A 25,779-nucleotide genomic window follows, 5' to 3' on the forward strand; every position below is an offset into this window, starting at 1 on the left:
TCATTATCAAGGGATTACTGTACCAAAGGAAAGCCTTTGCTTACCGGGAAAGTACTAAATTTATCTCCATCAAAATCTTCAAAAGGCAGTTTATTTCTTATGACACTAAAAAACAAAAACAACAAATGCAACGTTAGCATATGGAAGGGAACTTATTTAGCAAGAAAAAAACATGGGAAAGTGTACAGACTAGCTAGCATGTCATTTGCAGCTCCATATTCAGTTTTAACTTCATACTTGTACTTCAGCAAAATGATTCTGTCCAAAGGAGCAAAACTGAATTTCTTTCAATATCTGCTGACTGAGCTGTGGAGGTGAGGTTGATGGACTTGTGTGTGGCTGCCACAACACTAAGTTTCTAAAAAACACAAGGACATCAAGTCTATGATAACTATAATTAGTAAAAGTAACTGTAATTTTTTGAAATAAATACTACACTCGGCCTGGCAGAAGTACTTCTACCTGAGAGAGAGGTGCAGAATGGGACCTTGTGGTGATGGAGACTAAACTTCTGTCTTTTTTTACAAACAAATGGCAAATACCCTTTCTGATAATCATCCCTGAAGCCTTTACAGTCTCTCGCTCTCATTGTGTTCAGTCTAGAAGACATGAAGTTTGCATACCAGGCTGCAGCTACACACAAAAAACCTGGCCTTATGTTTTACCTGAGGATCAGAGCCTCATCTTGCAATTTCTGAATCTAGTCCCACAAACTTCTGACCATGCTCTAACACCTTCAAGAAAAGTATTTTCATTTAACCCTGATTAGAGCAAGAGACCTCGCTCCTCAATGGTCTCCCCACAGAGCTTAATTACATTAACCTTTTAAAATTACTTTTTCTTTTTTGTCCCCCCTCCATTGTGACTTTTGTTCCAGCAAACCTAAATGTTTTAGCAGTACATGAAGTAGGTGTTGCAATGGTAGTGTCAGTTCTGTGTCCCTTTCTTTTTAGCCTGGACACATGCTAGCTCTCACATAGTACTGCCCAAGCATGGCACATCCCTTTGGCTCTGGGCTACAACTCAGCTCACCTACATTGAGCAGCTTTTCATATTTGACCCAGGAGGCAGCACTCTGAATTATATGCTAATCACTTTTTCCTTGGAAAGTTTTCTTTCTGAATTCTTCCAAGCCTCTTGGACTCATATGAGATGTTGAACCTGGCTCAGAGAGTAAATGGGTGCAATGACAGTGGATTCCTCAGAGTTCATGAGCATCAGGATAAGAAAAAATTCAGAGGGGACAGGTGACATGCACTCCTGGTGAGACTTGTAACTCTTAGTCTGTCTGTGATCAGTAATTGCTTTGGGCTACTTCTTCTCTGCAGTAAGGTTCAGTTGCAAGGAACTGGCACAGATCCAGACCAGCTAAAAAAGTCCAATTGCCAAACATGTTTTTTGTAGCTACAGAAAGGAGAAAAAGCTTGAGAGAGAGTGTGTGAGAGAAAGAGGACGTGAACACAGTCGATCCAACATATGATACACAATTTGATTCCTGCTTCCACTGTCAGAACTCACAGGGCTCAAACTGATTACTTGTCCTGACCCACATTTCAGAAGTACTTAGGAAATGTTTCATGTCAATCAATTAATTCTCAATAAATTCCTGATGTCTGAAGTTTCAATTAAATGAGCAGACATAGATGAGCAAGTTAATCTTGACAGTTAAATCAGTTAAAATATATTGCTGATAATACAGATTTATTCTTTGATTTGCTGGAATCCTGCTGCAACTTATTGGAGTACATTGATAATTATGCTTTAGGAATAGTAGCCTGGCTGCTGCCCTCAGCCATTCTTAGAAACTGAATCAATGTCAGCACTGCTTTAAGTTGTTTTTCCTGCTTGCCATCCACTGGGCTTGCTTAAATACCTTGGGATTCTCGTACACTTTGCAACTGCCACTTCATTCATGTTCCTCACAAAGTTATGTAGGTGCTGGTGACTTTCCCCTACTAAGCCATAGGCACCGTGACTGGGTAAACAAATGAAACAGAGAAGTCTCTTGGAGTCAGGAAACCTCAGGGCAAAATAAGCTTCTCCTTGGAGGTGTCCTATCTTGGTGTGTGCCATGTATTTGACTTGCTAAAATTACACAAATATTTTAAGTATTGAAAAAGCACAGGGATCCCTCTGAGAAATCTTACTCACCTCAACTCTGTGCAACCTAGCTCTATGCTACCTGGACAGTTTTATGAAGGAAACCAACAGAAGTAAAGTATAGGAAGCTTTGTTAGGTGAGGATGATTTTTGAAATAAACAAATGTACCATATTCTGTTTCTGTTTAAGGATTGAAAACTTGATACGTACTATTTAATCTTCTCACACAGGTTAGTCAGAAGAGGAAATGAACATACACTTGGGAACCCCATGAAGATCTTCTGGAGGGGAAGAAAAGAAAAGAAGGTGGATGCATTAGTTCATAGAAGTGGCACTGCTTGGAATATTTAGTGTCAGTGAAGTCCAGAGATAAAACATGTATTTTCTGATTAGAAACATCTGAAAACTCCAGTGACTTCATTAAGGATGCTACATGCTGGATTATTTAGAGCTGACACAGCAGTCATCTGAAGGATTTTGACTGAACATTTTATAAACCAACTGTTCTTGCTTACAAAGAGCTGTAAAATTAAAAAGGGAGGTAGAACCTCCCATTAAACTATCTCCTCTCATGTACCAAAGTTGTTTTCTTCAGTCTTTGTAAAAATTACTGTTCTCATGTTCAATAAACACAGTGGCATTTGACACTTAGTGCTAAGCTAGTGAAAGTAACACACTGTGGGCCATCGGGCTGTTTTCTGCCTGCTTGGGAAGGGGTGGCTAAGCTAAAGGTCAGGAATAATTCCAAAGAGAGAAATGGGAGGATCCAGCACGTGCATAGAATGACCTTGATTTTTAATGAGATTTTTACCTGGAAACCTTGCAACTACACCTCATCTTGGTCAGACCTGCAAGCTGTGAATGAGCTGCTGCAGGATAAACTCCTGCAGCCAGGTTGAGGTCCCAGATAACGGAGAAGTTTGGAAGCTGAAAGAGACCTTGCTAATGAATGCTCATGTTATGGAAACATTGTGCTGCATCAAAAATCAACTCAAAACATGCTACTAATGTGGCTTCACTCTAAGTTCAGGTGGTCTTTAAACACTGCAGGCATTCAGTTCTACAAATACGGAGGGCTAGTCAGTGTACAGTCTAATTAACTGTATTCACTAAGGCTGCATTCAACAATTCCCTTTTTAATTCCCTCCGTGGCTTCCGGCCTCTCTCTGCTGCTGGGCTGTGAGTTTCAGGCACCATGTAGCCATGAGAGGATGGTACACATGGTGCTTGTTCTCATTGAATGCTACAGCCATGACTGCATTTGTTGTTCTTCCACTGCTACTGCTCATATATGCCTCTTAGTATCTTCTCCAACCCGTAAGAAAATGTAGCGCTAGATGTGCTCACAGTGATTGATAACACCAATATTTATTCATTGCCCATTAACATTCCCTAATGACATTTCCATAATTATTTTAATTGGTTTTACAAAAAAAGAATAATAATGAGCCCCTAATGGTTGTTGGTGTTTGGTTTAAGCCGGTCCCTCACAGATGGCTCACTACTTTTAATGAATGGAAACATTTATTAGATTGGGGTGCGGGGGGGTGAACGTAGCCACTTTCACTGCATCTCTACATCTGGAAAATACCTTTTCTTTTTCCCAAATCCACAAAGATCTTAAGAAATACCCAGTAAATACAACCTCCCTGGAAGCCAGCCAGACCTCCCATTCTCATTACCAACAGCCATAATCATGTCTCTTTTTTATGCACAGTCATACACAGCTGCCAAGCAAAGATGGGGACATCTAACTTGCAATAACCTCTTCAGAAGTCTTTTCACAAATATGCAATGGGGCAAAAGCAACCAAATTAGCAGATAAGGGAAGAATGAGAATGTATAATTCGATGTTCCTGTTCAGCATGAGCCAGAGCACAAAAGGGGTCAGACAAGTGTTTTTCTATCTCCGCCACTGTGGATGCAGAGATGTCCTGCAACACACAGTGCATTCCTGGATCCTCATTCCCACATTCAGCCAGGCAACCCTCTCCCCAAGCAGCAGGAACACTGCAGCTGCTTTTGCCCTTGCTCACTGGCACATGTATGTTCCTGGGCAGGTGAACAGATCATGGCTTAGGAGCATTCAGTTTGTGCTGCTGATCTTACCATTTAATCACAAACTGCCACTCTGGGATATGGGGCTTACACAGGTGAGATACATGCTGTGCTTTCTCCTGGACATCTTCCTTTGTGTTTCCTACCATATTGTTTTTTCAGGATTTGAAATGGAATTAACCACAACCCAGCTAAAGGGGACACCGCAAGAGACAGTAATGCCTCTAGAAATGTTCAATTTCTAGCTTTAAAATATGTTTCAGCCAGGGTTATTACAGGGAACATGTTAGAAATAACTGCAGGAGAATCTCAAGGAACTATATGATCCTTGTTTTTATTTGAACTGACCTTGTATCATGGGTTTAGAAACACTTGACTGGAGAAACCCAACTATAACCAAGGCCTTGCTACTTCTAGCTCAGGCACAGTCTGCTCATCCCTCCTACTGCTACATGGGCAAGTAAGAGCAGGAAGAGGCCAAGGACACTGCGAGAGGGGGCAAGGGAGGGCCTCAGGGCATCAAGTAACTTTGAGGATATGAGAGCAAGCTGGAAGGAGACTCCACTACACCCAAAGACTGATGCCAACCGTGGCGCCCTGCCCAGGAGAGCCTGAAAGGACATGGTATGCATGGACCTCAGAGGCCAGATGAGGCTGGCCATGCAAGGGACCCAGCTTGTTATGCCAAAGGGTAAAAGCACACATGAGGGAGCGAAGGAGCAATGTGTCCTGGGAGGCAGCAGCTGCACACAGGTCCCTCTTCATCCTCACACCTGTGTCCAGGCTCAGGCTAACAGAGAGGACACCCTCAACTCAGAGTATCTTGCTGCAGCTCTTAACATGGGGACTTGCACCCGGGGAAAGGGGATTAGAAATTTCCTGTGATTGGACCAGAAATCTCAGGCCATCAGTAGCACAGCTGAATAGGAAGGAAAATGAACAAGATCCTGCTGGTTGTTGTTCTGCAGGAGCCAAGACCTGTCTCTCCAGTGCATCGTTTATTTCCCTGGCTTAGCAATTTGGCAATTGCCCAAAGGCTAATTAGGCACCTCAATTTTCACTTTTGTTAGTAGCATCACAGTGAGTACTCAGGAAGAAGCAATATCAATAATTTCTTCAGAAACAGCAAAAACATTTGCTCTGCATTAAGTGCCTGAAGACAACTGGAAGCAAACTCTATGGCTGAGCTGACTCATTTAAGGGAACCCAGCAGAATAAAAGCTGCCCTTCCCTGCTATCCTTTAAGGGTCCTCTATACTTCTGAAAACTGTGTGAGGCAGAAGGATTTCAAATTACAGTTTTCAAGTTGAGAAGCAAAAGCAACATCTCAAAAATAAAGGGAAAACCTGCAGAATTTGCATTCAGGCCATTGCTGGAGTTTCTGAAAAGCCCAAAGTGCAGTCACTGAGGTCTGAGGCAGTGGCTTGGTTGATGAGGCTCCCTCCCACATATGGCTACAGGAGCAAGGCAGGGATGAGAAGGAAGGGAGGCAGAGATGAAGAGAGATTTCTGGACGGAAAAGCATGGGGCAAGGGTAACTGTGAAATTCCTGTTTTTGTAAAAAATTCTGAACAAAATCTCAATCTGCTTGTGTTTTGTGTTAGGGCTTGCTGCCCCACCAAAGGTGAGTTGGTCTAGTACAAGTGAGTGTCTCAGCATGGGGCTGCACTACAGCACTCACAGATTATATCCTCAGCTGCTGCATGAATTTCAGCCACAAATGTGTGTCTTGGATGGATATAGACAGATATTCCTACTTTATAAGCAGTCTGAATTTTTAATGAGGTCTTTATTTCTGCTCTCTCCATACTTCCATATTTCCTCTCTATTATCTCCCTCTCCCTTTTCCCACTATCACCTAATAAAGCAGATCCTACACAGGGTAGTATTGAGTCAGCATTCAATTAAATGATGATCAGGCGGGTTCACGAGGCAAATTTAACAGCGAGTCACTCCTGCTAAAATGCAAGTGCAGTGTAAAACACTTAAATGCCACTGATTTCTTACCAGATCCTTGGCAGTCTTCATAATCCTTTTTGCCTTCCTTATTGCAGTACTCAGCCCCACCTGGGAAAGCAAGAACAAAACAAAACCAAATCAGCCTCACAATATTCTCCCAGTTTTTCTTCCAGTTTTTCTCCCCCTTTTCCACCTTTTTAAAAAAAATATATCAGTTGCAGCACAAAAATGATGTATGAGTCCATGAACTCATCATCAGTTACTTTTTATTGGACTAACAATCAATTATCTGATCACCCTCTATGAGACTCCAGTTGCAAGAGTTCATTCATTTTGCTCCAGGGCATCATTTATTTCCTAAGAAAAGGTCCAGATCAGTTAAAGAGCTGAGATTCATATCCTGACTGCACTGCATGAGCTGCAGAGCACAGGCTGCTCCTGCATTTTTCCTTCCATCTTCCTTGTAACTTCAGGCAAAAGAGAGTTATGTGTGTGATGCTGGTCTGACTTGCTGTGGAAGGGTAAAGAGGAAACACTGGGTCCTGCGTGGATAAGGGTTATTCTTGAAAGATGTTCCTCTCAGCAGGGGAACAGCTGGCACATGGGAAGGTACTAAGCAGGGAATGGAGTTTGGTAGGCAGCTCTCTTGCTTGGGATCCAGGAAGGTTATCTTTTTATCCTGGAAATACCTGCCCTTGAGGGCAAGTTCTGGCAGAGAGTGGCAAGACTGTTTTTCTATCATACAATCATAGGGGTTGGAAGGGACTTCTGAAGATCATTGAGTCAAACCCCCCTGCTGCAGCAGGAACACCTAGGGCAGATCACACAGGAACACATCCAGATGGGTCTTGAAAGTCTCCAGGGTTCATGCAAATTCGTGCTGAAAAAGCGTTAGGAGATTCTTTCAAAATGAGGTACTTCTACCTAAATAAAAAGGACCATTGCAAGAGAAGACCTTGGAAGGGCATCCTTATCAAAGGAGAACAGACTGGCCATCATCAGGCCATGGGTTAGGACTACTAGTGCTGTCCTAACAATTCCCCAAATGCCTTCCCCTTTACATGCATGGTCCTCAAAGGAGGACAGGAAATTTTGTGCAAGGGGGCACCAACTGTGAGTGACAGCCAGGGACCAGCACTGTGGGCAGCAGGAGGGACATTCCATGGGTACCGGAGCAGGCCTGCGGTCAAACACACAGTGACAGCCACTTGCCATGGCCAGTATCTGCCAAGCACTGCTGAGGTCCTGCTCTCAAGCCTTCCTCTACATTTTTGCAGCCCACCTGATTCAGAGCCCTGGGCACAAGTTGGCTGAATGCTCAGGCACAGGGATCAAGCAGAGACTGTTTCTGATGTCCTCCAGCTTTTATTAGGCCACCTTTGCAAACAGCCATATCTGTGAGGCAGTATTTGTGTGATTGGCCTCTGCCCTTCCCCTCAGCATTCAGCATGAAGAAAGACAGAAACACTGTCCATTTGCTCACTTTCAGAAGGAATTGCTGCTTTTCTTCTGTAGGCTTTAAGGATCATTAAAAAATAAAATAGAAAAAAAAATGAACAACATGAAAATAATGCTTCAAATGGTGCATCACAAGTATGTTAGCACTTTGTTTCTGATCAAAATGATTAGCTAGGACACACTGTTCTGCCTGACAATGACCTGCCATCAGTCCCTCCTACAGCCCGCCCTGAGGACACAACCACCAGCTTCACACCAACAGGGTCTGAGGGCTCTGAGGTAAAGTTCAGCACAAGTTTATATTTATCTGGCTGGAGCTACAGGAACTCAATATGAGGGAAAAGAATTATGCTTCACCAAGTGGCAGTATTTAAGCATTTGGAAAAAAAGAAAATATCCCATGAGTGATGGCACCTTACTGAACAGAGGGCCTGCCAGCTTGGAATATTAAAACAGCATATATTTGCATTTAAAGCAACCATTACCAACATTTTTAAGCTAGGGATAAAACTTAGCATGTCATTTTAATTGATTTAAGCAGTGATCAAAGCAAATTAATTAACTGTGATATTCAAGGGTCAAAACTTTATAGTGAAAAACATAAAGGGATAAGGAAGAGTTAGAATAAGCTGCAAGGAACATAGACTTTAAAGTTATTATTTTTTAATATATGTGTCACATTAATATATGTGTTTAATATCTCTTAAATTCATTGTGTCTATAGTCTTAGAAAAAGCTGGATATGCCACAAACAGATGAGAGAAGTTAGGAAGGAGCCAAGACACTGCTTCCTAGTTTCTTCTCCCTGGGCGACTGGTGTCCCCAGAAGCAAATATGCCCCTTGCATTTGCTACAGTTGTGTTGTACCCCACCAGCTGCTGTCAGTTTTGCTATAAAATAACTCAAGACTCTGATGAGGAAAATGGCTTAAAGTTTAGTATGATGCATACAAAATCCCAGAGGCAAGATTCATCAATCCCTTTCTGCTGGGCAGGAGAGGAGAAACCTTTCTTGCTCTCAGCAGCAGTGCATGAGAAGCAAGGATTTCAGACAACTACAGCCATAGTGCACACAGAAAGCAGACAACAAGGGAGGGAAGCCTGAGCTGCCCCTCTGTGTAGAAAAAGGCTCTCTGGAATGCTGAGAGCTCCTCCCACTACAGAAGTTACTTCAGTCAGCCAGGACTCCAGGGTGGGCTGTGGAGGACTGGCAGCTGAAGCACTCATCTTGCTGCACCTGAACTGGCAAACAGCCTCCTGCCTTTCCCATGGCATCAAAACACCACCGAGAAAGGGGCTCCCTGGTTGCCAGCAGCTGGTGGGCAAACACGCAGCTCTGCCCCAAGGGTGAGCGGAGGTCCCGGGAAGCAACCAGCTCCATCTGCACAAATCCACACACTACACAAGATATCCATGCCACGGATGGGGCTCTGGTCAGAGGTGTGACTGGGATTTAATTCACTGCTTTCTTTCAGTGGTCTCCACAGACCCCATGTGTTCCCAGTAATGAATTTTTCACAAACAGATCTATTTCTCATAATAAACAAAATGCATGAACCAACTTTAATTGTCTTTCATTTATCATCCTTATTGGTCAGGTCTTTCCTAGGAGAGTGGATATTTACAAAACACTCCAACAGTTTCCCTTCTAAATAATTTTCATCATCCTTTTACCAAGATGGTTCATACCAAGGTACCAAAATGCTGCAGAGCTTGCTAAACAGCACTGGCAACACTGGAATGTGTTCTACAACTCCCACCTTTCATCCTGCAGACGCTGAGGAGGAATCTTTACAATGGCACAGGACAGCAATACCACATAATATGTGCTCTGGATGCAAAATAGGGATGGACGGGGGGAATCTTTACAATGGCACAAGACAGCAAGACCACATATGTGCTCTGGATGCAAAATAGGGATGGACTTTGTCTGCAAGACCAGATCTTAAACACCCAAAGCCTGACTCGGTCCTTTCTACCTCCAGAGCAATTACTCTGACTCCTGCTCGTTTTGCATCACATGTTTGTTTTGGATTTGGACTCTGTGTGCTCTAGGGGAAACATTTTAATTTACTTTTTCTAGCTTGCCTTTGCAAAACACAGTCAACACCCAGGAGCAACACTTCCTTATCCTCACACTGCTGGCTGCCAGCCTCCCATCCCAAATGCTGCTCTGCCTCTGGGTTGCCCAAGACTTGTTTTCAGCAGTCCTGCCTGGGACAGCTCCTGCATTGCTATGACACAGTTGCATGCAGCACCTTGCAAAACCCACGGCAACCAGTTCTCTTTAGATTTAGGTTTATTTGGTGGAAGGCTGGGGCTGTGTGGTTTGTTTCTTTGGTTAGTTTTGGTTTTGTTTGGACGTTTTGTTTTGCTCTGTTTTTCATAGAATGATGGAATGGTTGGGGTTGGAAGGGACCTTAAAGATCATCTGGTTTTAACCCACCTGCCACGGGCAGGGACACCTCCCACTAGACCGGCTTGTTCAGAGCCCCATCCAACCTGGCCTTGAACACTTCCAGGGATGGGGCATCCACAACTTCCCTGGGCAACCTGTTCCAGTGTCTCACCACCCTGACACCAAAAAATTTCTTCCTAGTATCTAACCTAAATCCACCTTCGTCCAGTTTACAGCCATTACCCCTCGTCCTATCACTGCAAGCCCTTGTAAAAAGCCCCTCCTCAGCTTTCCTGTAGCCCCTTGGGTACTGGAAGGCCACTATAAGGTCTGCCTCGAGCCTTCTCTTCTCCAGGCTGAACAACCCCAAATGTCTCAGCCTGTTTTCCCAGAAGAGGTGCTCCAGTCCTCTGATCATCTTCATGACCCTCTTCTGCATATTATTTTTTTTTTTCTGCCAATGAAGAGGAGCAGGGAAAACTGTAAGAAACAAGTGAAAGAGGAAGAAGTAGTACTCAAACTGTGCTTCTGCTATCATTCGTCTACAGGTTACTTCAGGGTTCAGTTCTGACTGTGGCAGAAACAACTACCATTTCAGTAGATTCTGCCTGTTTACAAAAAGAAAGGCTAAAAGGATGGCATCTTGCTCCCCAGGACCTAGCCTGGCTCCTGTGTTTGCTTTATGGTCTGTGATCTCAAAAGAAGGACACAGGTCCCAGTCCCAAGGTTTGCCTTGGCTGGCAGCTTGCTCTTACTGGGAGTGCAGAAGCACTCCTGCCCCAGAGTCTGGTTCTGCCTCAGCTCCCAGGAAGCAGCTCACATTTTCACTGCAAGAGAGAGGGAAATTAGTGGGAGTGTTTATATTTTATGAAACCCCAAAGGGTTGCTTTTTTTCTAGCCAGATCTGGTTGGCTCCTTCTTTGTCAAAGAGCAGGCTGGCAGCAGTCATGTCCATGAGGGATGTGACTTTTGCTTTCTACCAAGTCAGTGAAAGGCCTGATAGAGGGGACGTCAAACAGCATCACTGCTTGTGGCAATGCAGCTTGTTTTTGTAAGATAAAATGACATTAGCATAAATATATACGGTTTTTTTCTGATGTAAGATTACTCCCAGCAAAATTCTGCTACTGGAGATTAAACTAAAATCTGCAGCCAAAATATCTCTAATAATATGGAGCAGAAAAGTGATGGGGAGCAGAAGAGCCTCTGTGAAAGGCAAAAATAAGTTTACAAGCTCTGTGCAATACAGACCATTTATGACTGCCAGTAGTAGGACTCCAGGGCTGAAGTTGAGCCATTATTCTGGCCCAAATAAAATCAATTAAAGTATTGCCATTTAACTGAATGGGCCAGTTGGCTTAAAACAATCTAGAGACAAGCTGAGAATAATCTCCAACAAATCTGCTCACTCCTGGGGCCAGAACAGGACCTTGGTAGGTAGTGCCTAAAACCCCTCACCCTATTTCAGCCCTTTTAGCTCACTAGAGGAGCATCTCTCTATCACAGGACCTGGTGCAGAAAATCCTCCTCCTTGTGGGCTGATCAACTTTTTTTGACTAAAACAAATATCCAAGTCATCCCAAACCAGCTAGTTTGGATACCTGTACCCACTGTCAGTGTTTTGGAGGGTTGCTGCAGTCAATACCAGAGTATATGCTGTTGCTGTAGCTTAAACCACAAGGCATATTACAGCAGCTTCAGATGCTGGCCAGTTTTCAGCTGCCAGTGGTAAGCCTACACTTCCTATGTATCATAGTATTTCGCCTCCTGACTTGAAGGGGTCCCTAGTGTTGCTACCCTCATACTAAGGGTAGAGGAGAACCTCTCGTTGAGCAAGAAACATGCAGCAGGAGACCCTATGCATGTACATCAACCTGCACTTCCAGTCCAGGTCTGGGCTCTGTTCTACCAGCCCTTAGGCACTCCCAGGACCCCACTGAGTGACACCTGCATGCAGGAGCCACCAGTGCTCCTTCCACTCTTCCCCACCAACATCAGGGGCCCACTCCTGGAACTCCCCACCTTGCCCAAGCCCCGGGGGAGTCCCCACAATGAAACCACCCTTCCCCAGCTTAGATGCTCTCCTCCTCCAGCTCCGCACTGAGAGCATCGTGCTCTGTGCGAACGGAGCCGTATATTTTATTCATAATTAGAGCCAAGTCTCCTAGAATAATTGCAGAGTGCTAATGGCTCCAGGCAGGTTAGCAAAAAAATTAATTTGGGCTAATTTGTCAGAGACCAGGGAAGTATGTAATACAACACACTTGGCTTGTAGTGTCTCCTTTATGTAGATAGTTTGCAAGGCCTCTGAAGCTGGGGCTCTTCCTCCCTTCAAACAGAAGATCTCACTCCAGCAACATCACAGAAACAGAACAAAATAAACTATTGACTGAAAAAGCAGCTACATGTGGTTATTTGCCTCCTTAAAGTCAATTAAAACTTGAACATTATACTGCTTTATAAAGGCAAGTAACTCTGTTTATTTTACTCCTTTTGCCAATACAAATATGATACTAATTCTGGGAAAATGGGCATCCAAAAGTCTAAATGAATAAACAAAGTACCTGAAAATCAATAGCGTTGAACAAAACAGTCATTAGTATTATAGTCTTGTTCAAACACTTGGCAGAGGACTGAGCCAATGTTTGGAGGCTCATATAACTGAAGTGATCAATCAAATTACAAACCAAAGAAACAAATGTGAAGTAAACTGCATTTTATGCATCTGTGTCTCTGACTGAATATTAATTCGTTTCACCCATAATTCATCTTTACTCAGTCTGGCTTGTCACAGAGTTACTGTGGGCAATTTATCAACCACTTGAGCATTAACTCTAAGCACTGCTCTTCTCCTCCCATCTCCTGCAGCCTCCTCATGATGCCTCAGGGCACATGGTAAGCTAAAAAGAAGGGCATAGTTAGGGCAGAAACATCGTTTTGTTGGTGGAGTTCCCTTATTTCTGGTGACAGAAAGGGATTTAACTACAACTTGGAAGAGGGGAAGGTTTGCTTGAGCCACCCACTCAGGGGGACAGTCTACAGGCCATGCAAGTGAGACTCCAAATTTTGTTTAAAAAACAAAACTGAAAAACCCCCACATCTTTAGTTGTTTTCCTTGCAGAAAGTGCAGATTCTGGAGCTGTTGCTGGAGGTGGAAGAAGTCAACAGCTTGATCTGATACCTGCTTTGAGAGATGGGAAGAACTAACCAAAGATTTGACAGCAACCTCATGAGTGGCAGCCTGTTTCCTCTGATTGATATGCCAAGCATTTCACCAAAGATCTTCTAATTTCTGCAGGGGAGCCACCTAGGTGTAAATTCTGTTTTCAGACACAGAATTTCTGAAGGAATCTGACTGATGATGTTTGGGCAACATCCTGGTTGAGCCAAGTTAGTGTGGGCCCTCTCTGCTGCCTGCACTCATCTTTCACAACCTTCTATGGGTTGCACACCCATAGATCTCCATGTTGGCATAGCATGGAGCATAGTAATCATATGGGACACACATCTAGGACCTGTGTGTCATATGGGACACACAAATTTTACTGCCATTATTGGAAAGCAAGTGTTTCTCCGGGTCTTAATATTGGAAAAACTAAATCCATCTTGGAGATGCTCAACAAAGCCCACAAAAAGGCTCTGACTGTTTTCAATGGCCGTTGGATCAGACCCCATGTAAAGCATCCTGGGCAAACCTTCTGAAATCAAACAGGTCACTACCCATTCAGGTGCAGGGGAAAAGATTTTTTAAAATAGATGCCTAAGTGAATCACTTGCTTTTTTACACTGCCAAACAAACCACAATTACTCACAGATCTTAAAGTGACCAAGGCTGCATGATGGCTGGAAAAAACAACCAAACAACAACAAACAAACAAAAAACCCAAACACAAAACCAGGAAAAAAAAATATCTGGAACAAACGATAACTATTTAAGCACCCATGCAGATGTGTATGTGGCTGAGTAGCAAAGTGGGACGACATGCAATCAAGTTACCAGGGGGCAGCAAGTAACTGCATCACAAAAACAGGGGTAACCAAATATGTTTCCAGCCTGCAGCAAAAGGCTATGCACATCAGCTTAAACTTCCTGCACTGCAGATTAAGCCAAGCTGAACAGCCCTGCTTTTGTAGTGTGTAACTAGACTCTAGACAGGTTGCTACACAGTAAATCATGAAACATGGGGATAACTTGTGGTTATACCTATACATGTTACCTGTGGCAAAATGGTGGCATAGATGAACCTCAACTGAGTATCTGGTTTGGGGTTATTTTTCTGCTTATCAATAAAATCTGGAGAAAGTGAAATTTTCTTTTCCCCATTCTTCTTCTCTGACCCAGACCAGTAGAAGAGAATTTGGGTCTGTAATTTCTAGTCTCCCTCAACCATGTTTTTGGTGCTCCACACAGCTAAAGCATCTTATGTGCCTTTCTTTCAAACAGGCTTTTTCTAAAAGTGTTCATGCTCAAAACATTTATGTTTGTTCCTCAGGCCATACATGTGCACTCGAAGCCTGTGTACTATTCAGTTCCAGCTTAAAAGACCTCCCACAATCTGTGGCTTTGAAAAAAGTGGAAAACCAACTCACCTTTGGAGGAGGGTAAAGATGACAAAGTGGTTGTCCTGGATCCTGTTTACACAGCTTCAAGGAATGGCAGACCACATCGGCATTCATTTCCCTGTCTATGCTGAAGAAAATGGCATGAAAACAAAGACCATTGTGTTCTTCTGGGTGCTTGAAAGTAGAAGTGATTTCCATGGGAAGCTAAATCTCCCAAAAGCCAGACAATAACCTCAGCCTGCTTCACTGTGGCCCATAATTGCTGCTCAGTACAGATTCGGGTCCTAACGATTTTCTGCCACTGCATCCTATTCAGCTTTTAAAATTGGATCCCAGGATGATGAAAAAGCACCATGCTTTATATGCAGCACCTGAGTCAAATACATTATGACTGTTCTGTTTTTTAATCAATCATAAGTCTGACAAAGATTTAAAGGTTAAAGTTAATGCATATGCAATTTGGCACATATGAATGTTCAATCATTAACTCAAGAAAATAACCAGGAATCCTTCAAATATCCTTCACTGTTCATCACCAAGCACAAGGGCTATGATTGTTTCTTTCTTTTTGGGACACACCTCTAGGCTAATCAGGAATTAAATTAAAATATTTTATTATAGCCATTCTTAGTCCTGTAAGCACTTTGCAGTCCCTTGACTAGTTTTATAAATAAAAATAAAAACCCTGGGGAGGAAGGAGATTTGGCAAAAGCTCTGTTAATTAAACTAAGAACTTTCAAAGAGGAAAAAAAATGACATTTTTTAAAAATCACTTTACATTACTTATTAGACTTCCCCAAGAGCATGTATCAGGGCCAGGGCTGAGAGCATGTTGGGGCTGAGAATTAGAAAGCTTGATTGAAGGCAGAAGGGAAAGCAAGAGCCAAGTATTACAGTAGCATATGACTCTATAGAACCTGTCTCACGCACATGGGTTATTCAAATTCCTCCCTCAGCCAAACGAGCTTAATTTCAAAAGGTAATTACATTGGGTGGGCCTGATCTGAGATTCAAAGGGAATATGAAAATGGTTCCCAGTGGCAGCCAGTGTTTATTCACACAGGAATAGTTATGCCAAATGCTAAACCAGAATCACTCTCAAGCATCTCTGCTTTAATAACAATGTGATTTTTAAGAATAAACCCCCTACACCTCAATCCATGCATGTCAAGGACAAACTAAGCAAAGACCTGAGAGCACACAACAGTACTTACAGTTCAGCTATATATGGTCCATAAAGTTCAGCAAGTACGTAGCAGACACCTTGCAGTTTTTCTAGAAAACATAATTTTTTTAAGTAATTGAGCATAGAGAAACAGCTTTTATAACAGTCAAAACACAGCAGGAGTTGGTTTATTAAGGTGAATGCTGATTTTTCTTAGAGGAAGGCGCATGACTTCAGCTTAGCACTGGAGAATAGGAAAACCTGGATTTCTACCCTATGTCAGTACATAAGGCTTTAGACAAACCACACGATAAAGGAAGGCCAAAACAGGTAAGTAGCATTTTTTAAATAGTCTGAGTAAGGCCTCAGAAAAATCAAAAGAAATCACACATGCTCCAGCATCTTCTAAGCAGTTTAAACAAAGAGCTCAGTCAGTTTGCGAGAAGAAAACAAATACATAAATCAAAGTGCAGAAAGTGATGCAGGGCTTGCTGCCACTGCTAGAGCTGCCTCAGAGCTTCTGGGGTTTTCTGTGAGTTAAGAGAGTATGTTTTGTGTGGAGCAGGTGATGTGCAGGAGTAATTGCGCTCAAACAAATATTTGACACTTTTCATTTAGCTTCCTTTCACAGTGTGCAGCCATTTGCCTTTTTGGGATCATGTCTCAGGTGGCTTGCTTTAATCTGGGTGAAGTATGCCCTCCATGCCCTCCAGAAGACAGCTCACTGGAGATTTCTTTAAGACACTGTTGTAAAAAAAATTAGTCCCCTCATCCAAGCAAAGACATGGGAGAGATTGGAAGTTTCAATACAGGTAGGGCATGATGGTAGCACTGATCTGATCATTCCCATGAAGAAAAACAGACTGTTTATTGGCCTGAACAGATGATAGCTGGTTAACCATGTACATTTCCTGCAAAGGAGGTGTGAGGCCTTGTTTCAGCAGGGTTAGTGTTGTGAAAGGTGATGAACAGGCAGGTTCTCACAAGTGTGGCAATGACAAACTTGCAGCTCTTGAAATTCCTGAGAGATGTCATTTTCTCTTGTACCTCCATTACCCAGACAGATAGCTATCCTCATCTTTCCTAAAGAAAAGGCTTAGAAATTCCCAGAACAGCCACTTCCCTCCAACTTTGGGCCGAATATTCAATTTTAACTACCATCATGCTGGACAAGCCCTGGGCCAGGCAGGGTCTGTTGCATACAAGACAGGTAGTTTTGGTCCGGAGAGGGTAAAAAACCTCACAACACTGACTCTATCATCAGGTGTGCTCTCATTCCTGTAAGAGCAGGTGAAGGTGGCTGATCTCCTTCCAGAACTGCAGACACCCCAGATGGCAACTAAGAAAGGAGGACTGCGACCAGAAAGTCATAGCAGGGAATGAAAAGATAATTTCCCCAACATCCTCGTACTCATACAGTGCTGCAGGCAGCTCCTATAACTACGATAGCTGATTTTTCTTATCCCATGCCAGGTGTTTTATTTCAATCAAGTTTCAAGCTTCATTTCTTTGCCTCCTTTGCCACATAACTCCTCTCTGTTGGCTCTTCAGAAGCAATCTGCAAGTTAAAAATTGGTCTCTTGGCTAGAATTAGATTTTATTCTTGTTCACCTAAAGGAAAAAAACATTGCAGACATCGATAACCCTGCATTTGGTATCACTGCTCATTAAAACACCCTGTGATGAGGCTTGCCAGCAAGGCACTTGTCTCCATAGTAGCTGGCAGAAGAGGGTGACTGTCTTTCCCAGCACCTCCTCGGTGCATTGCAGGTGATGGTCTCCTTATAGGTTTCCCAAACCATCTGTAGCTCTGCTATCACGCACAAAGAGAGGATCTCATGGAGAGAAAGATTTGTTAGGAAGAAACTGCATAAGTAAAAAATGAGGTGAAGAGAGAGAGAAAGAAGATTATTAACAATTTGAGTGTAAAGGGGCAAGAGAGAAGCTTGAGCAAAACTAAATGCTGGAAAATTTAGAGAAAATTTAGACTATCCTTCCTTTTGTCCTGCTTTAGGTAAAACAGATTCCCTAAACTGCCCTGTTCTTCCATGATAAAAATCTGGATGGTTCTCCTCGATAGCTTCATAGTCCTAGAAGCACAAAGTCTGGCTGAATACCAGAGGATAAATATTTGCAAGAAAGATGGTATTAATCATGTTGCCATTTCCATTTGAGCTCTAAGGTGTTTATGCAGCAGTGGCTGACACAGAAGCAGAGCATGACTCAGAGGCAATGCTGGAGGCAGATGGTCTCAAAACACATTTTGGGTATCAGACACCTCTGCCTCATCAGGCAGACAGCCAGTATCCAGGTAAATAGACATTCTTGCTATCAACATCTCTTACACTGTAAATACTTCCCGTTTCTGTACACCTGGCATTTCTGCCTGCTCAAGAGCCTCTTTCAGTCATGGTGTTGCTGTTCTTATTTGCATAGGATTGTTGGATGTGTCACTTGAATCACACACATTGCAAGTATTTCCATATAAATAAGGATGTGATTGTATTTTCTACACAGCCCATGGGATTGGGTAGGATTGACAGGTATTTAGTTTTCTTCTTTTTCTCTAAATGTTTGTTCTTGAACATCATCTAACTTCACTAAAGGCTTGATCCAGTCGTGACCTGATTGCAGTTGAAATTATAGGAGGCCCTTTTTAAAACACACATGAATTCTTACTCCTTTTTTGGCCTTGGGAAAAGCCTTGTTGCCTTTAATTTGTTGCTGTTACTCTTGCATTAATAGTAGGGTTGTGTATGACAATGAAGTTGTTCTTTCAGGTGAAAGGGCACAGCCTGCTTTAGTAGGTTTGCTCCTCATAAGCATCCAAAGCTTGTCTGTTGTTTCAAGGAGCAAGAGGAAGCTGCTGACTCCTGCTGTGCTGCAGCATTCACCTCCCAGGAGAGGATAAAATGGGTTACACTGTAGGTCCCGCACAATCCATAGGATTTTTCATTCCTTACAAGTTCAGGGTCAATTTTTTTTCTATTGGGTGTATCCATGCATCTCATAGAAAGTAACTGGATTATACAGATTTAACTAAAGGGATAATAAGATTTTGTGTGTGTAAAGAATGGCAGCTGAAAAGAAGTGACTTGACATGTCAGTGGAACAAGGTCCACTGAGTGAATCATGAACATAGAGCTAGCAAGTCATATTTTAAAGAAGAAAATGGTATTTTAATAGCAGGATCAGTGCTTCTAATTGTAACTTCATGGTTATGTGCTTGCAATTTATAACACTGAGGATATGACTTATGGAATAGAAATCAGATAAGCATCATTCTATCAATGAATAAATCCCAGCAATTACCTCCCTGCCCCATCCTGCATCAGGAAATATCCTCTTGGAAAGGATGGAATTAATATTCTACATGCATCTTCTGTGAGACTAGAGTCTACAGAGCAAGATGGTTTCTCAGAGATACAATTTGTGAAGTCTTATATAAATTATTTTTTAATGAAGAATCCTAAGCCAGCTTTTTACATTCATAATGTTAAAAAGATATCAGAAATGTGAGATCTAGTTACTTAAATAGTTATAGGATTGGTCAGTGAGCCACAAAGCTATTCTGGCATTCAAGCTGTTCTCTACCTAGGGATGTGCATTCAGACAGCCAAACTCCTTTGGACAGACAAAAAAAGGGGCAGAAAAAGGGGAGTCTATACATATTAATATGGAACAACTATCACTTTTGAAATTTTTATCATCAGTTACATTTCAATAGCTTTTCTGTGCAGACCAAAGGCTCACATCTTGCACACATCAACCTCAGCTCATTTTTGAGATTTCACAATAGCAGCTTCCTAGCTGATTTCACAATAGGAGCTGAACACGTTTTCATCTTCACAGTTGTTGTAAAGACCCATATCAACAAGAAAGAGGAGTGCCTGGGCATACAGGGAATCTATTCTTCAGATGCTAACAAAGGAACAAAGTGGAGAAAAAGGGAGGGAAAGGGTCTGTGTGCATTCGTGCTTACATGCGTGTGGGCTTAATACGACCCTGTTCACTCTAACTTGAAATTCCAGTTCTGAAGCCAAGTGAGCCACACCACAGACTTCTGCAGGTAGCACCTTGCTGTCTTTCAGCTGTGTTCATTTGAGATGCTGCATGGGAAGTGAATAAAGCTTTTCCAGACTCCATGTGAGAATTTTTAATTAGAAGAGAAATACAGCACTACCAACACAATGTATGGCATATTATTTGATACTTACCAGGTATGTAGTTACACAGCCTCTCCACGGCTGCCTTTACTGTACTGTTGTGCCACTGTGCAAGCTGTTCAATTACAGAGACCACAAGCACACACCCTGTGAGCAAACAAAGAAAAAGAGCCAATATGGTTATCTGCAAAGTATGATGGAGCACCCTGTGCTTTAGAAGAATTTCAGGCATCGTTGGGCATTTCACTTCTTGTGATGCTCCATGGCAGATGAGTATTCTAGGGGAAAAAAGGTCTGCGGATTTCTGTCTTTATTCCAACCCTGTGAGCTATTGCAGTGAGGATGTCCATGCCAGAGGAGCACACAGAACAGCTTGGCTTTTACAAGATTGGATGTTACTCCTGAGTTTCAGCCTTTCAAGGATGAAAATCAAGGAGATGGGGGGACAACCGCTGTTAAAACTGCCTGCTTGGCTACCTGCTCTCTCGTTATTTCTCACAAGAAAGATGCACAGGTCTATACTTGGTAGGACTTTAGTACTTCTTCATACAAGCCACACAGAGAGCTACTGAAACTGAGAAACAAAAAGGTGTGACTGCCTGCAGAAGAGGTGTCATGAAGCCGACGTATGTGCTGACCACCACCAAGGCTCCACAGCACCATTTCTTCACACCTTCCTCTGAAGCCTAGCAGTGCTTCACATGCACAGGGCTGCTGGGTCCAGTTGTGCATTTGCTAGAACCAAAATTTCTTCAGCGTTCTTCCTGCTCATCTTCTCTGATTGGAAAGAAAACATTTCCTATGACCTACAAATAATCTGGGTGCAAGCTTAGCCAAAGTCTGGTTGGTCCTTGGACTAGCTGTGACTGAGACCCAAGAACTTGCACATCATAGCGAAGGGTTTCTTGAGATGTGCAGCTCTTTTTCTGACATTTTTTGGGATGAAGTAGGTTCAATGTGATCCACACATATCAATCAATCATTCAAAATCCACATGATGACCACATGTGGTTCATTTCCAGATGATTTTAAATTGCTGTAGGCCAGTGTTGTGCTCTCTCTTTTTTGCAGAGCGTCACCATTTTATAAATAAACCACATTTGTTGATGCAAAGTCTGAACAAAGTAGCCAGACCTGGCAGCCAGAGTGAGGTCCCAGCTGGGACTCGGAGCCTGTGTAACAGAAGTAGTTATCCCACGTAGCCAGGAGACAAGGAGCTGGGACACCAGTTTCTAGCAGTCTGAATAAAGATTTCTCTTTGAAATCCCAGTAGCTGAACCCTGTTTCCTCCCTGCTGCAAGAAATCTCATCTCTCAGGATTTGCTCTCACACAGTCTAGTAGTAGAGGTGAGCTGCAGCACTTGGATGTGGACGCAGATCCACCTTCTTCCAAAGCTCAAGAGCATTGCTGCTTAGGGTCCTCAGATTGGCACAACTCTTCAAAGTGAGCTTTTAAATTCATTCCAAGCAGCTACCTGTGAGCTATTAGATCAAAGTGCTGTTTTTCAATGTAAATAACTTTGATGCTCCTATCGATCAAGTGGCAAGTCAAAGAGGAGGTAATACAATTGGAACTTGCTGTAAGACCAATATATCTGAGTCATCTATTACTTCTTCCACCTCAAATACAGTAAACCAGTGGAACTACAGTGAACTTGCCACCTCTTTTGCAGGGATAAAAGCCCACTTCTCCATACTTATTAAATAAAATGCTCACCCAAAGCCCTCTGCAGAATGATTTATAAAGCATGCTAAGAGCCATTACCACCAGTCAGCCTTAAGGAGTAGGACAATAAATGGAGACAGATATAACCAAGAAAAAACCCTGAAGCAAGTAATTCCTTTTTCTTTCTCCCCCTCCCTCCCAAAATAGTGACATACTAGCCCAAGGAATTAAAAGTTAATTAAAATGCAATAGTTCATAAATAAAAAATATTTTCAAAAAGTAGAATAATAAAGACCAAAACTAAAACCAAAGGGGACATCCAAGGTGGGTGGTAAAGTGTGCTCAGGACTTGGGCTGTCTGGTCCCTGTTTAACCACTAGTAGGGGCCTTAGCACACCCTTATCCTGTGCCATGTCCCAAGCAACACTTGTGCTTGTGCTAGGATCGAGTCCCTAAAGCACATTTGGATAAGGACACCCAGTCGAGGGAGGGGAAGTTGAGAGACTTCAGCTGTTTGTGGGCAAGCCATGCCCTACACTGGCCCCAGAGACAGAAACAGACCCTAGCATATTTGCAAGGGTGGTAGCACGAGCATAGCCACATTAGACTGACTCCATCCCTCAGCACTGAGATGGTGCTGCACAGCCTTGAAACACCCTGGAAACACACCAAGAGGCATTTCATAAGTGGTTCTTACAAGGTCATAACATTAACACACATGAGCAACCCACAGGCAAGCAGAACTACCCTTTCCCTGCCTTCTGAGTCTGTTCTATTTATGAGGATGGAGGCTCAGAAAAATTAAGTAAGCCAAAATTATGCTATAACCTTCTTTCTGTTCCTTCCTTTCTTCTTTTACCAAGGTCAGGCCTTCATCTAACTATCTTCTTGTCTAGAAGCCAGAAAGGCAAAAAGGGATCTAAGCAGAAAGGTGGGAAGACGCTAGTCTTTGATATATTCTGGGGAGACAATGAAGTTAGCAATATCAGTAGAGGAAAATGCTTTGGTGGGTGGAGAGCTTGGGAAAGCAGGCAGTCCTCAAAACACAGGTTGAAGCAGAACTGAGTGTGGAGGCAAGAGGGCAACAGCTATGGATCAGATGCCAGCATGGCTCGAGGGGTAGGACAGTCTGACCAGACAGCAAAATTGCAAGCCTGGATGCAAAGTGAGGAAAAAAAGCCCCCCTTACAAGTGCAGGTGTGAGCTCAGACACAGGGGGCAGGTGAAAACTGGAGGCACCTGGAATGTTGTGTCTTTAAGGCTCAGTTCATCATGGCAGGGAGCTAACTGTCACCAGCTGCACCAGAGAGAAATGATGCTCATTTTACTTGTGCTGTAACCCAGTGCTCCTGCACCTTCATCCAGGGCCTGCCATCACACTTTGCAGAGAGGGTAGGGTCCTTCTCTTTTGGTCCTCAGCTCCCCCATTGCACCCAGCTGCCTCTTCCACACACACCCCTTGCCTGGCATCCCTGCTGAATGGTATGGGAATGAGAGGTTTTGGTTGGGTCCAGCTTTCTAAAAGTCTGCCTCCCACCTCTGGCACCCCATTGCCCCCTGTGTGGACCAGAGGGGTGCACCACTGTGATAAAACTTGCCAACAGCTGTGGGTGCCAGTGGGACCCTGCCCCCCTTGCCCCACTGCCCCCATGGCAGCTCTTGGGCATGGTGGGTCTGCTCCAGCTGCCAGCAGAAACCAACCTCTCCAGTGTCTCTGCTGTCAGTTACAGTATCCTCAGCTGCCAAAATGTCAGCTCCAGCCCTGCAAGGAGAGATTTTATTTCAGTGCAAGTGCTGGCCTGATGCAACATATCGAGCCTTTCATTTGCACCAGGAGAGCCTGACTTGTGATGCCCCTCACACCTCCCCCAGCAGACAAGGGAAGAACTTGCCTCTGGCTGCAGCTCTCAGCCCTGCCACTTTTGCACTAAAATAGGGTCATTCACCCCTATGCACAGGCTCAGCAGCCTGCCTAATTATTTGTCTTAGGACAGGGGTGTTAAGAGGCTCCTCTTTGGCTCGGATGATACCCAATGACTCATTTTTGTTATCACAGCCATGTGTTCTTACCTCTGGTAGAGCCAGTGCAGAGAAAGGGGCTTAAGGACAAAACAGTCCAAATGCTCAAAATCAAAAAAGTTGGGCTGAGGATTAAAATAGCCCTGGTGTTTCCATATACAAGCAATCTCCACTGAAAATATGAGTTTCTCTCTCATGTTTGTTAAAATACCATGTGGAAAGCAGGGGAAGCTATTTTTGGTTCAGCTCTGCCAAATAGAAACAGAATTCTTAATCCCAAAAACAATCATCCAGATAACCCTATTCATGGAGCAGTCTCCTGACAATTAAATGGAAATTTTTCATGTCAACTACATCAGTTAGACACTCTTATCAAGTCTTATCAAACCAGGCCCAAAGGGAGATGGGCTTCACATAAGAACTGAAGGGGCCATTACTGTGTTTGGGCAGTACTTAATGCAGTACCTTCTGCCACTGGATGCTATATGAATATAAATATAAATAATAATAGTATCACAGAGAGGATGCTTCTGATCATGCTACTTCACTCTCTCCACCTCAGGCATCCCTACACCACACCTTGGTTATTCAAATGCCCCCCTGCAAATGTACTGATTCCAGATGAAATGTTATGCTTGCAGGGTAAGTTGACAAAGAAAACCTTGATTGATTTTCAAAGGGTCTGTTGTTCCATTTGGGGCATCCTCAGCCTCAGGTGTTGTAGCAACACTCCCCAGAAAGGTGCTCCCAGGGGACACGTGCCACCAGCATGTGCCATTGGCTGATCTTCTCTCTGTTTCCCCCAACTACATGGGCTTTTATCAGGTGCCCTTGGTCCACCTCTCTTTACTCCTCCTGATCTGCTGGCACCTCTTAGTGTCCCACCACGGGCAATGACCCAGGAGATGCTCACTGCTTTGCAGACTCTGCTATTCTCAAAGCTCTTCATTTAGACTGATGTTATTAGGAGCAGACTTTGGGCTGAATGTTGTAAATTACTCAGGAAAAGGGTTGAACCCTGTGAAGAGGGAGGAAAGTCAGATGGGACTCACTGTAGTCCAGAGAGTCTGACCCACCTTGGTTCCTTGGATTTTTTGGATAAAGATGTGCTTCCCCCCAGGGAGGAATTCAGGTATCTCCTGTCTTGGGCTACACGTAAAATCTCAAGATGTCAGTGTCTATAAACTGAAGTCAACTCAGACTACTCTTGCTCCTACTACAAACCTACTCTCCTTTTTAATAATATATATCAAATTTCTCTGGATTTAGTGGCACTTTTGGCTGCAGCATAAGAAGCCACTACCCTCTAATAAAATCAACAGAAGTCTCCCTGCACTCCAAATATGACCAGAAGTGCTAAGCAGTTATCCTTTAATGGGTCTTAGTTCTGCTGACTAAAAATGGAAAATACTTAATTAGCTAAAAAAGGAAAGGGGGAAATCAGCTGTCTTTGACTGTAGAAATCTCATTACTTTAATTAATTATGATGTATGTGAGAATATCAACTTTTTAATACTCTGGCATCAGTAGAAAAGCATTTCCAGATCTAGACAATCGTTAGCAACTATTGCTTGTATATGATTTAGTAGATACTTAGGTATGAGCTGGGCACATATAAAGCAAACTGGATCAGCTTCATAATTGAATGTTAAAAAAAAGCTCTAATTTTTTTTACAGTTGTGCATGATTTTCCTCAGAAACAAGTTTCAAGAAATTGACTCTGCTTTTGCACTTCAGTAATAGGTTTCAATGTCTTGACAGGCTGAAGGATGTTTTCTCTGGAAGAAACTAATTGGTATTATAATGCCTACCAGCCATTAGAAACTAGGATCCAGTATTAATAAAGTGCCTGTCTCTTTTAGTGATAGTTTGTCCCATCTGCTATTAATTTCTGAAGAGATAAGAGAAAAACCATAACCATTTTGCTCAGCAGCAGTAATCTGGAAACTCGCACGTCAGGAAGTACTTCTCTCCATGTATTTGAAAATAGCGTGTAATAATAAAATGACATTTCCAATAAGCTCAGAAAAAAATCATACCCCCACTAATAAAATCAGAGCTAGAGAAATTCATTTCTTAGCTGTGAGGCCTCTGGCAGTTTGAGCAGACTATTTAACTTAATCCACTTCTGCTGCACATGTTTAAAAGGCTCTATAATTAGAATTATACCTAGGGATGTCAAGAAGTGTCTGGATAGTGATAGTTGCCTCTCTAAGTTTCAGATAAG

At 43.0% G+C, this 25,779-nt stretch overlaps 1 protein-coding gene across 1 annotated transcript in view; it reads right to left on the bottom strand.

Moving 5' to 3' along the window:
* AOAH (acyloxyacyl hydrolase (neutrophil)) overlaps window positions 1–25,779 on the bottom strand; it is an 80,073-nt gene that overhangs the window by 45,585 nt on the left and 8,709 nt on the right. The window contains exons 3-8 of the mRNA XM_010002151.1: window positions 19,919–20,014; window positions 15,751–15,811; window positions 14,564–14,663; window positions 6,167–6,226; window positions 2,312–2,382; window positions 45–105 (exon numbers count right to left, since the gene is read on the bottom strand). Coding sequence (XP_010000453.1) covers window positions 45–105; window positions 2,312–2,382; window positions 6,167–6,226; window positions 14,564–14,663; window positions 15,751–15,811; window positions 19,919–20,014 — 449 coding nt within the window. The remainder of the gene's footprint in view (window positions 1–44; window positions 106–2,311; window positions 2,383–6,166; window positions 6,227–14,563; window positions 14,664–15,750; window positions 15,812–19,918; window positions 20,015–25,779) is intronic.

This window comes from Chaetura pelagica, unplaced genomic scaffold (genome assembly GCF_000747805.2).
Source record: "Chaetura pelagica isolate M959 unplaced genomic scaffold, ChaPel_1.0 scaffold417, whole genome shotgun sequence".
Lineage (NCBI taxonomy): Eukaryota > Metazoa > Chordata > Aves > Apodiformes > Apodidae > Chaetura > Chaetura pelagica.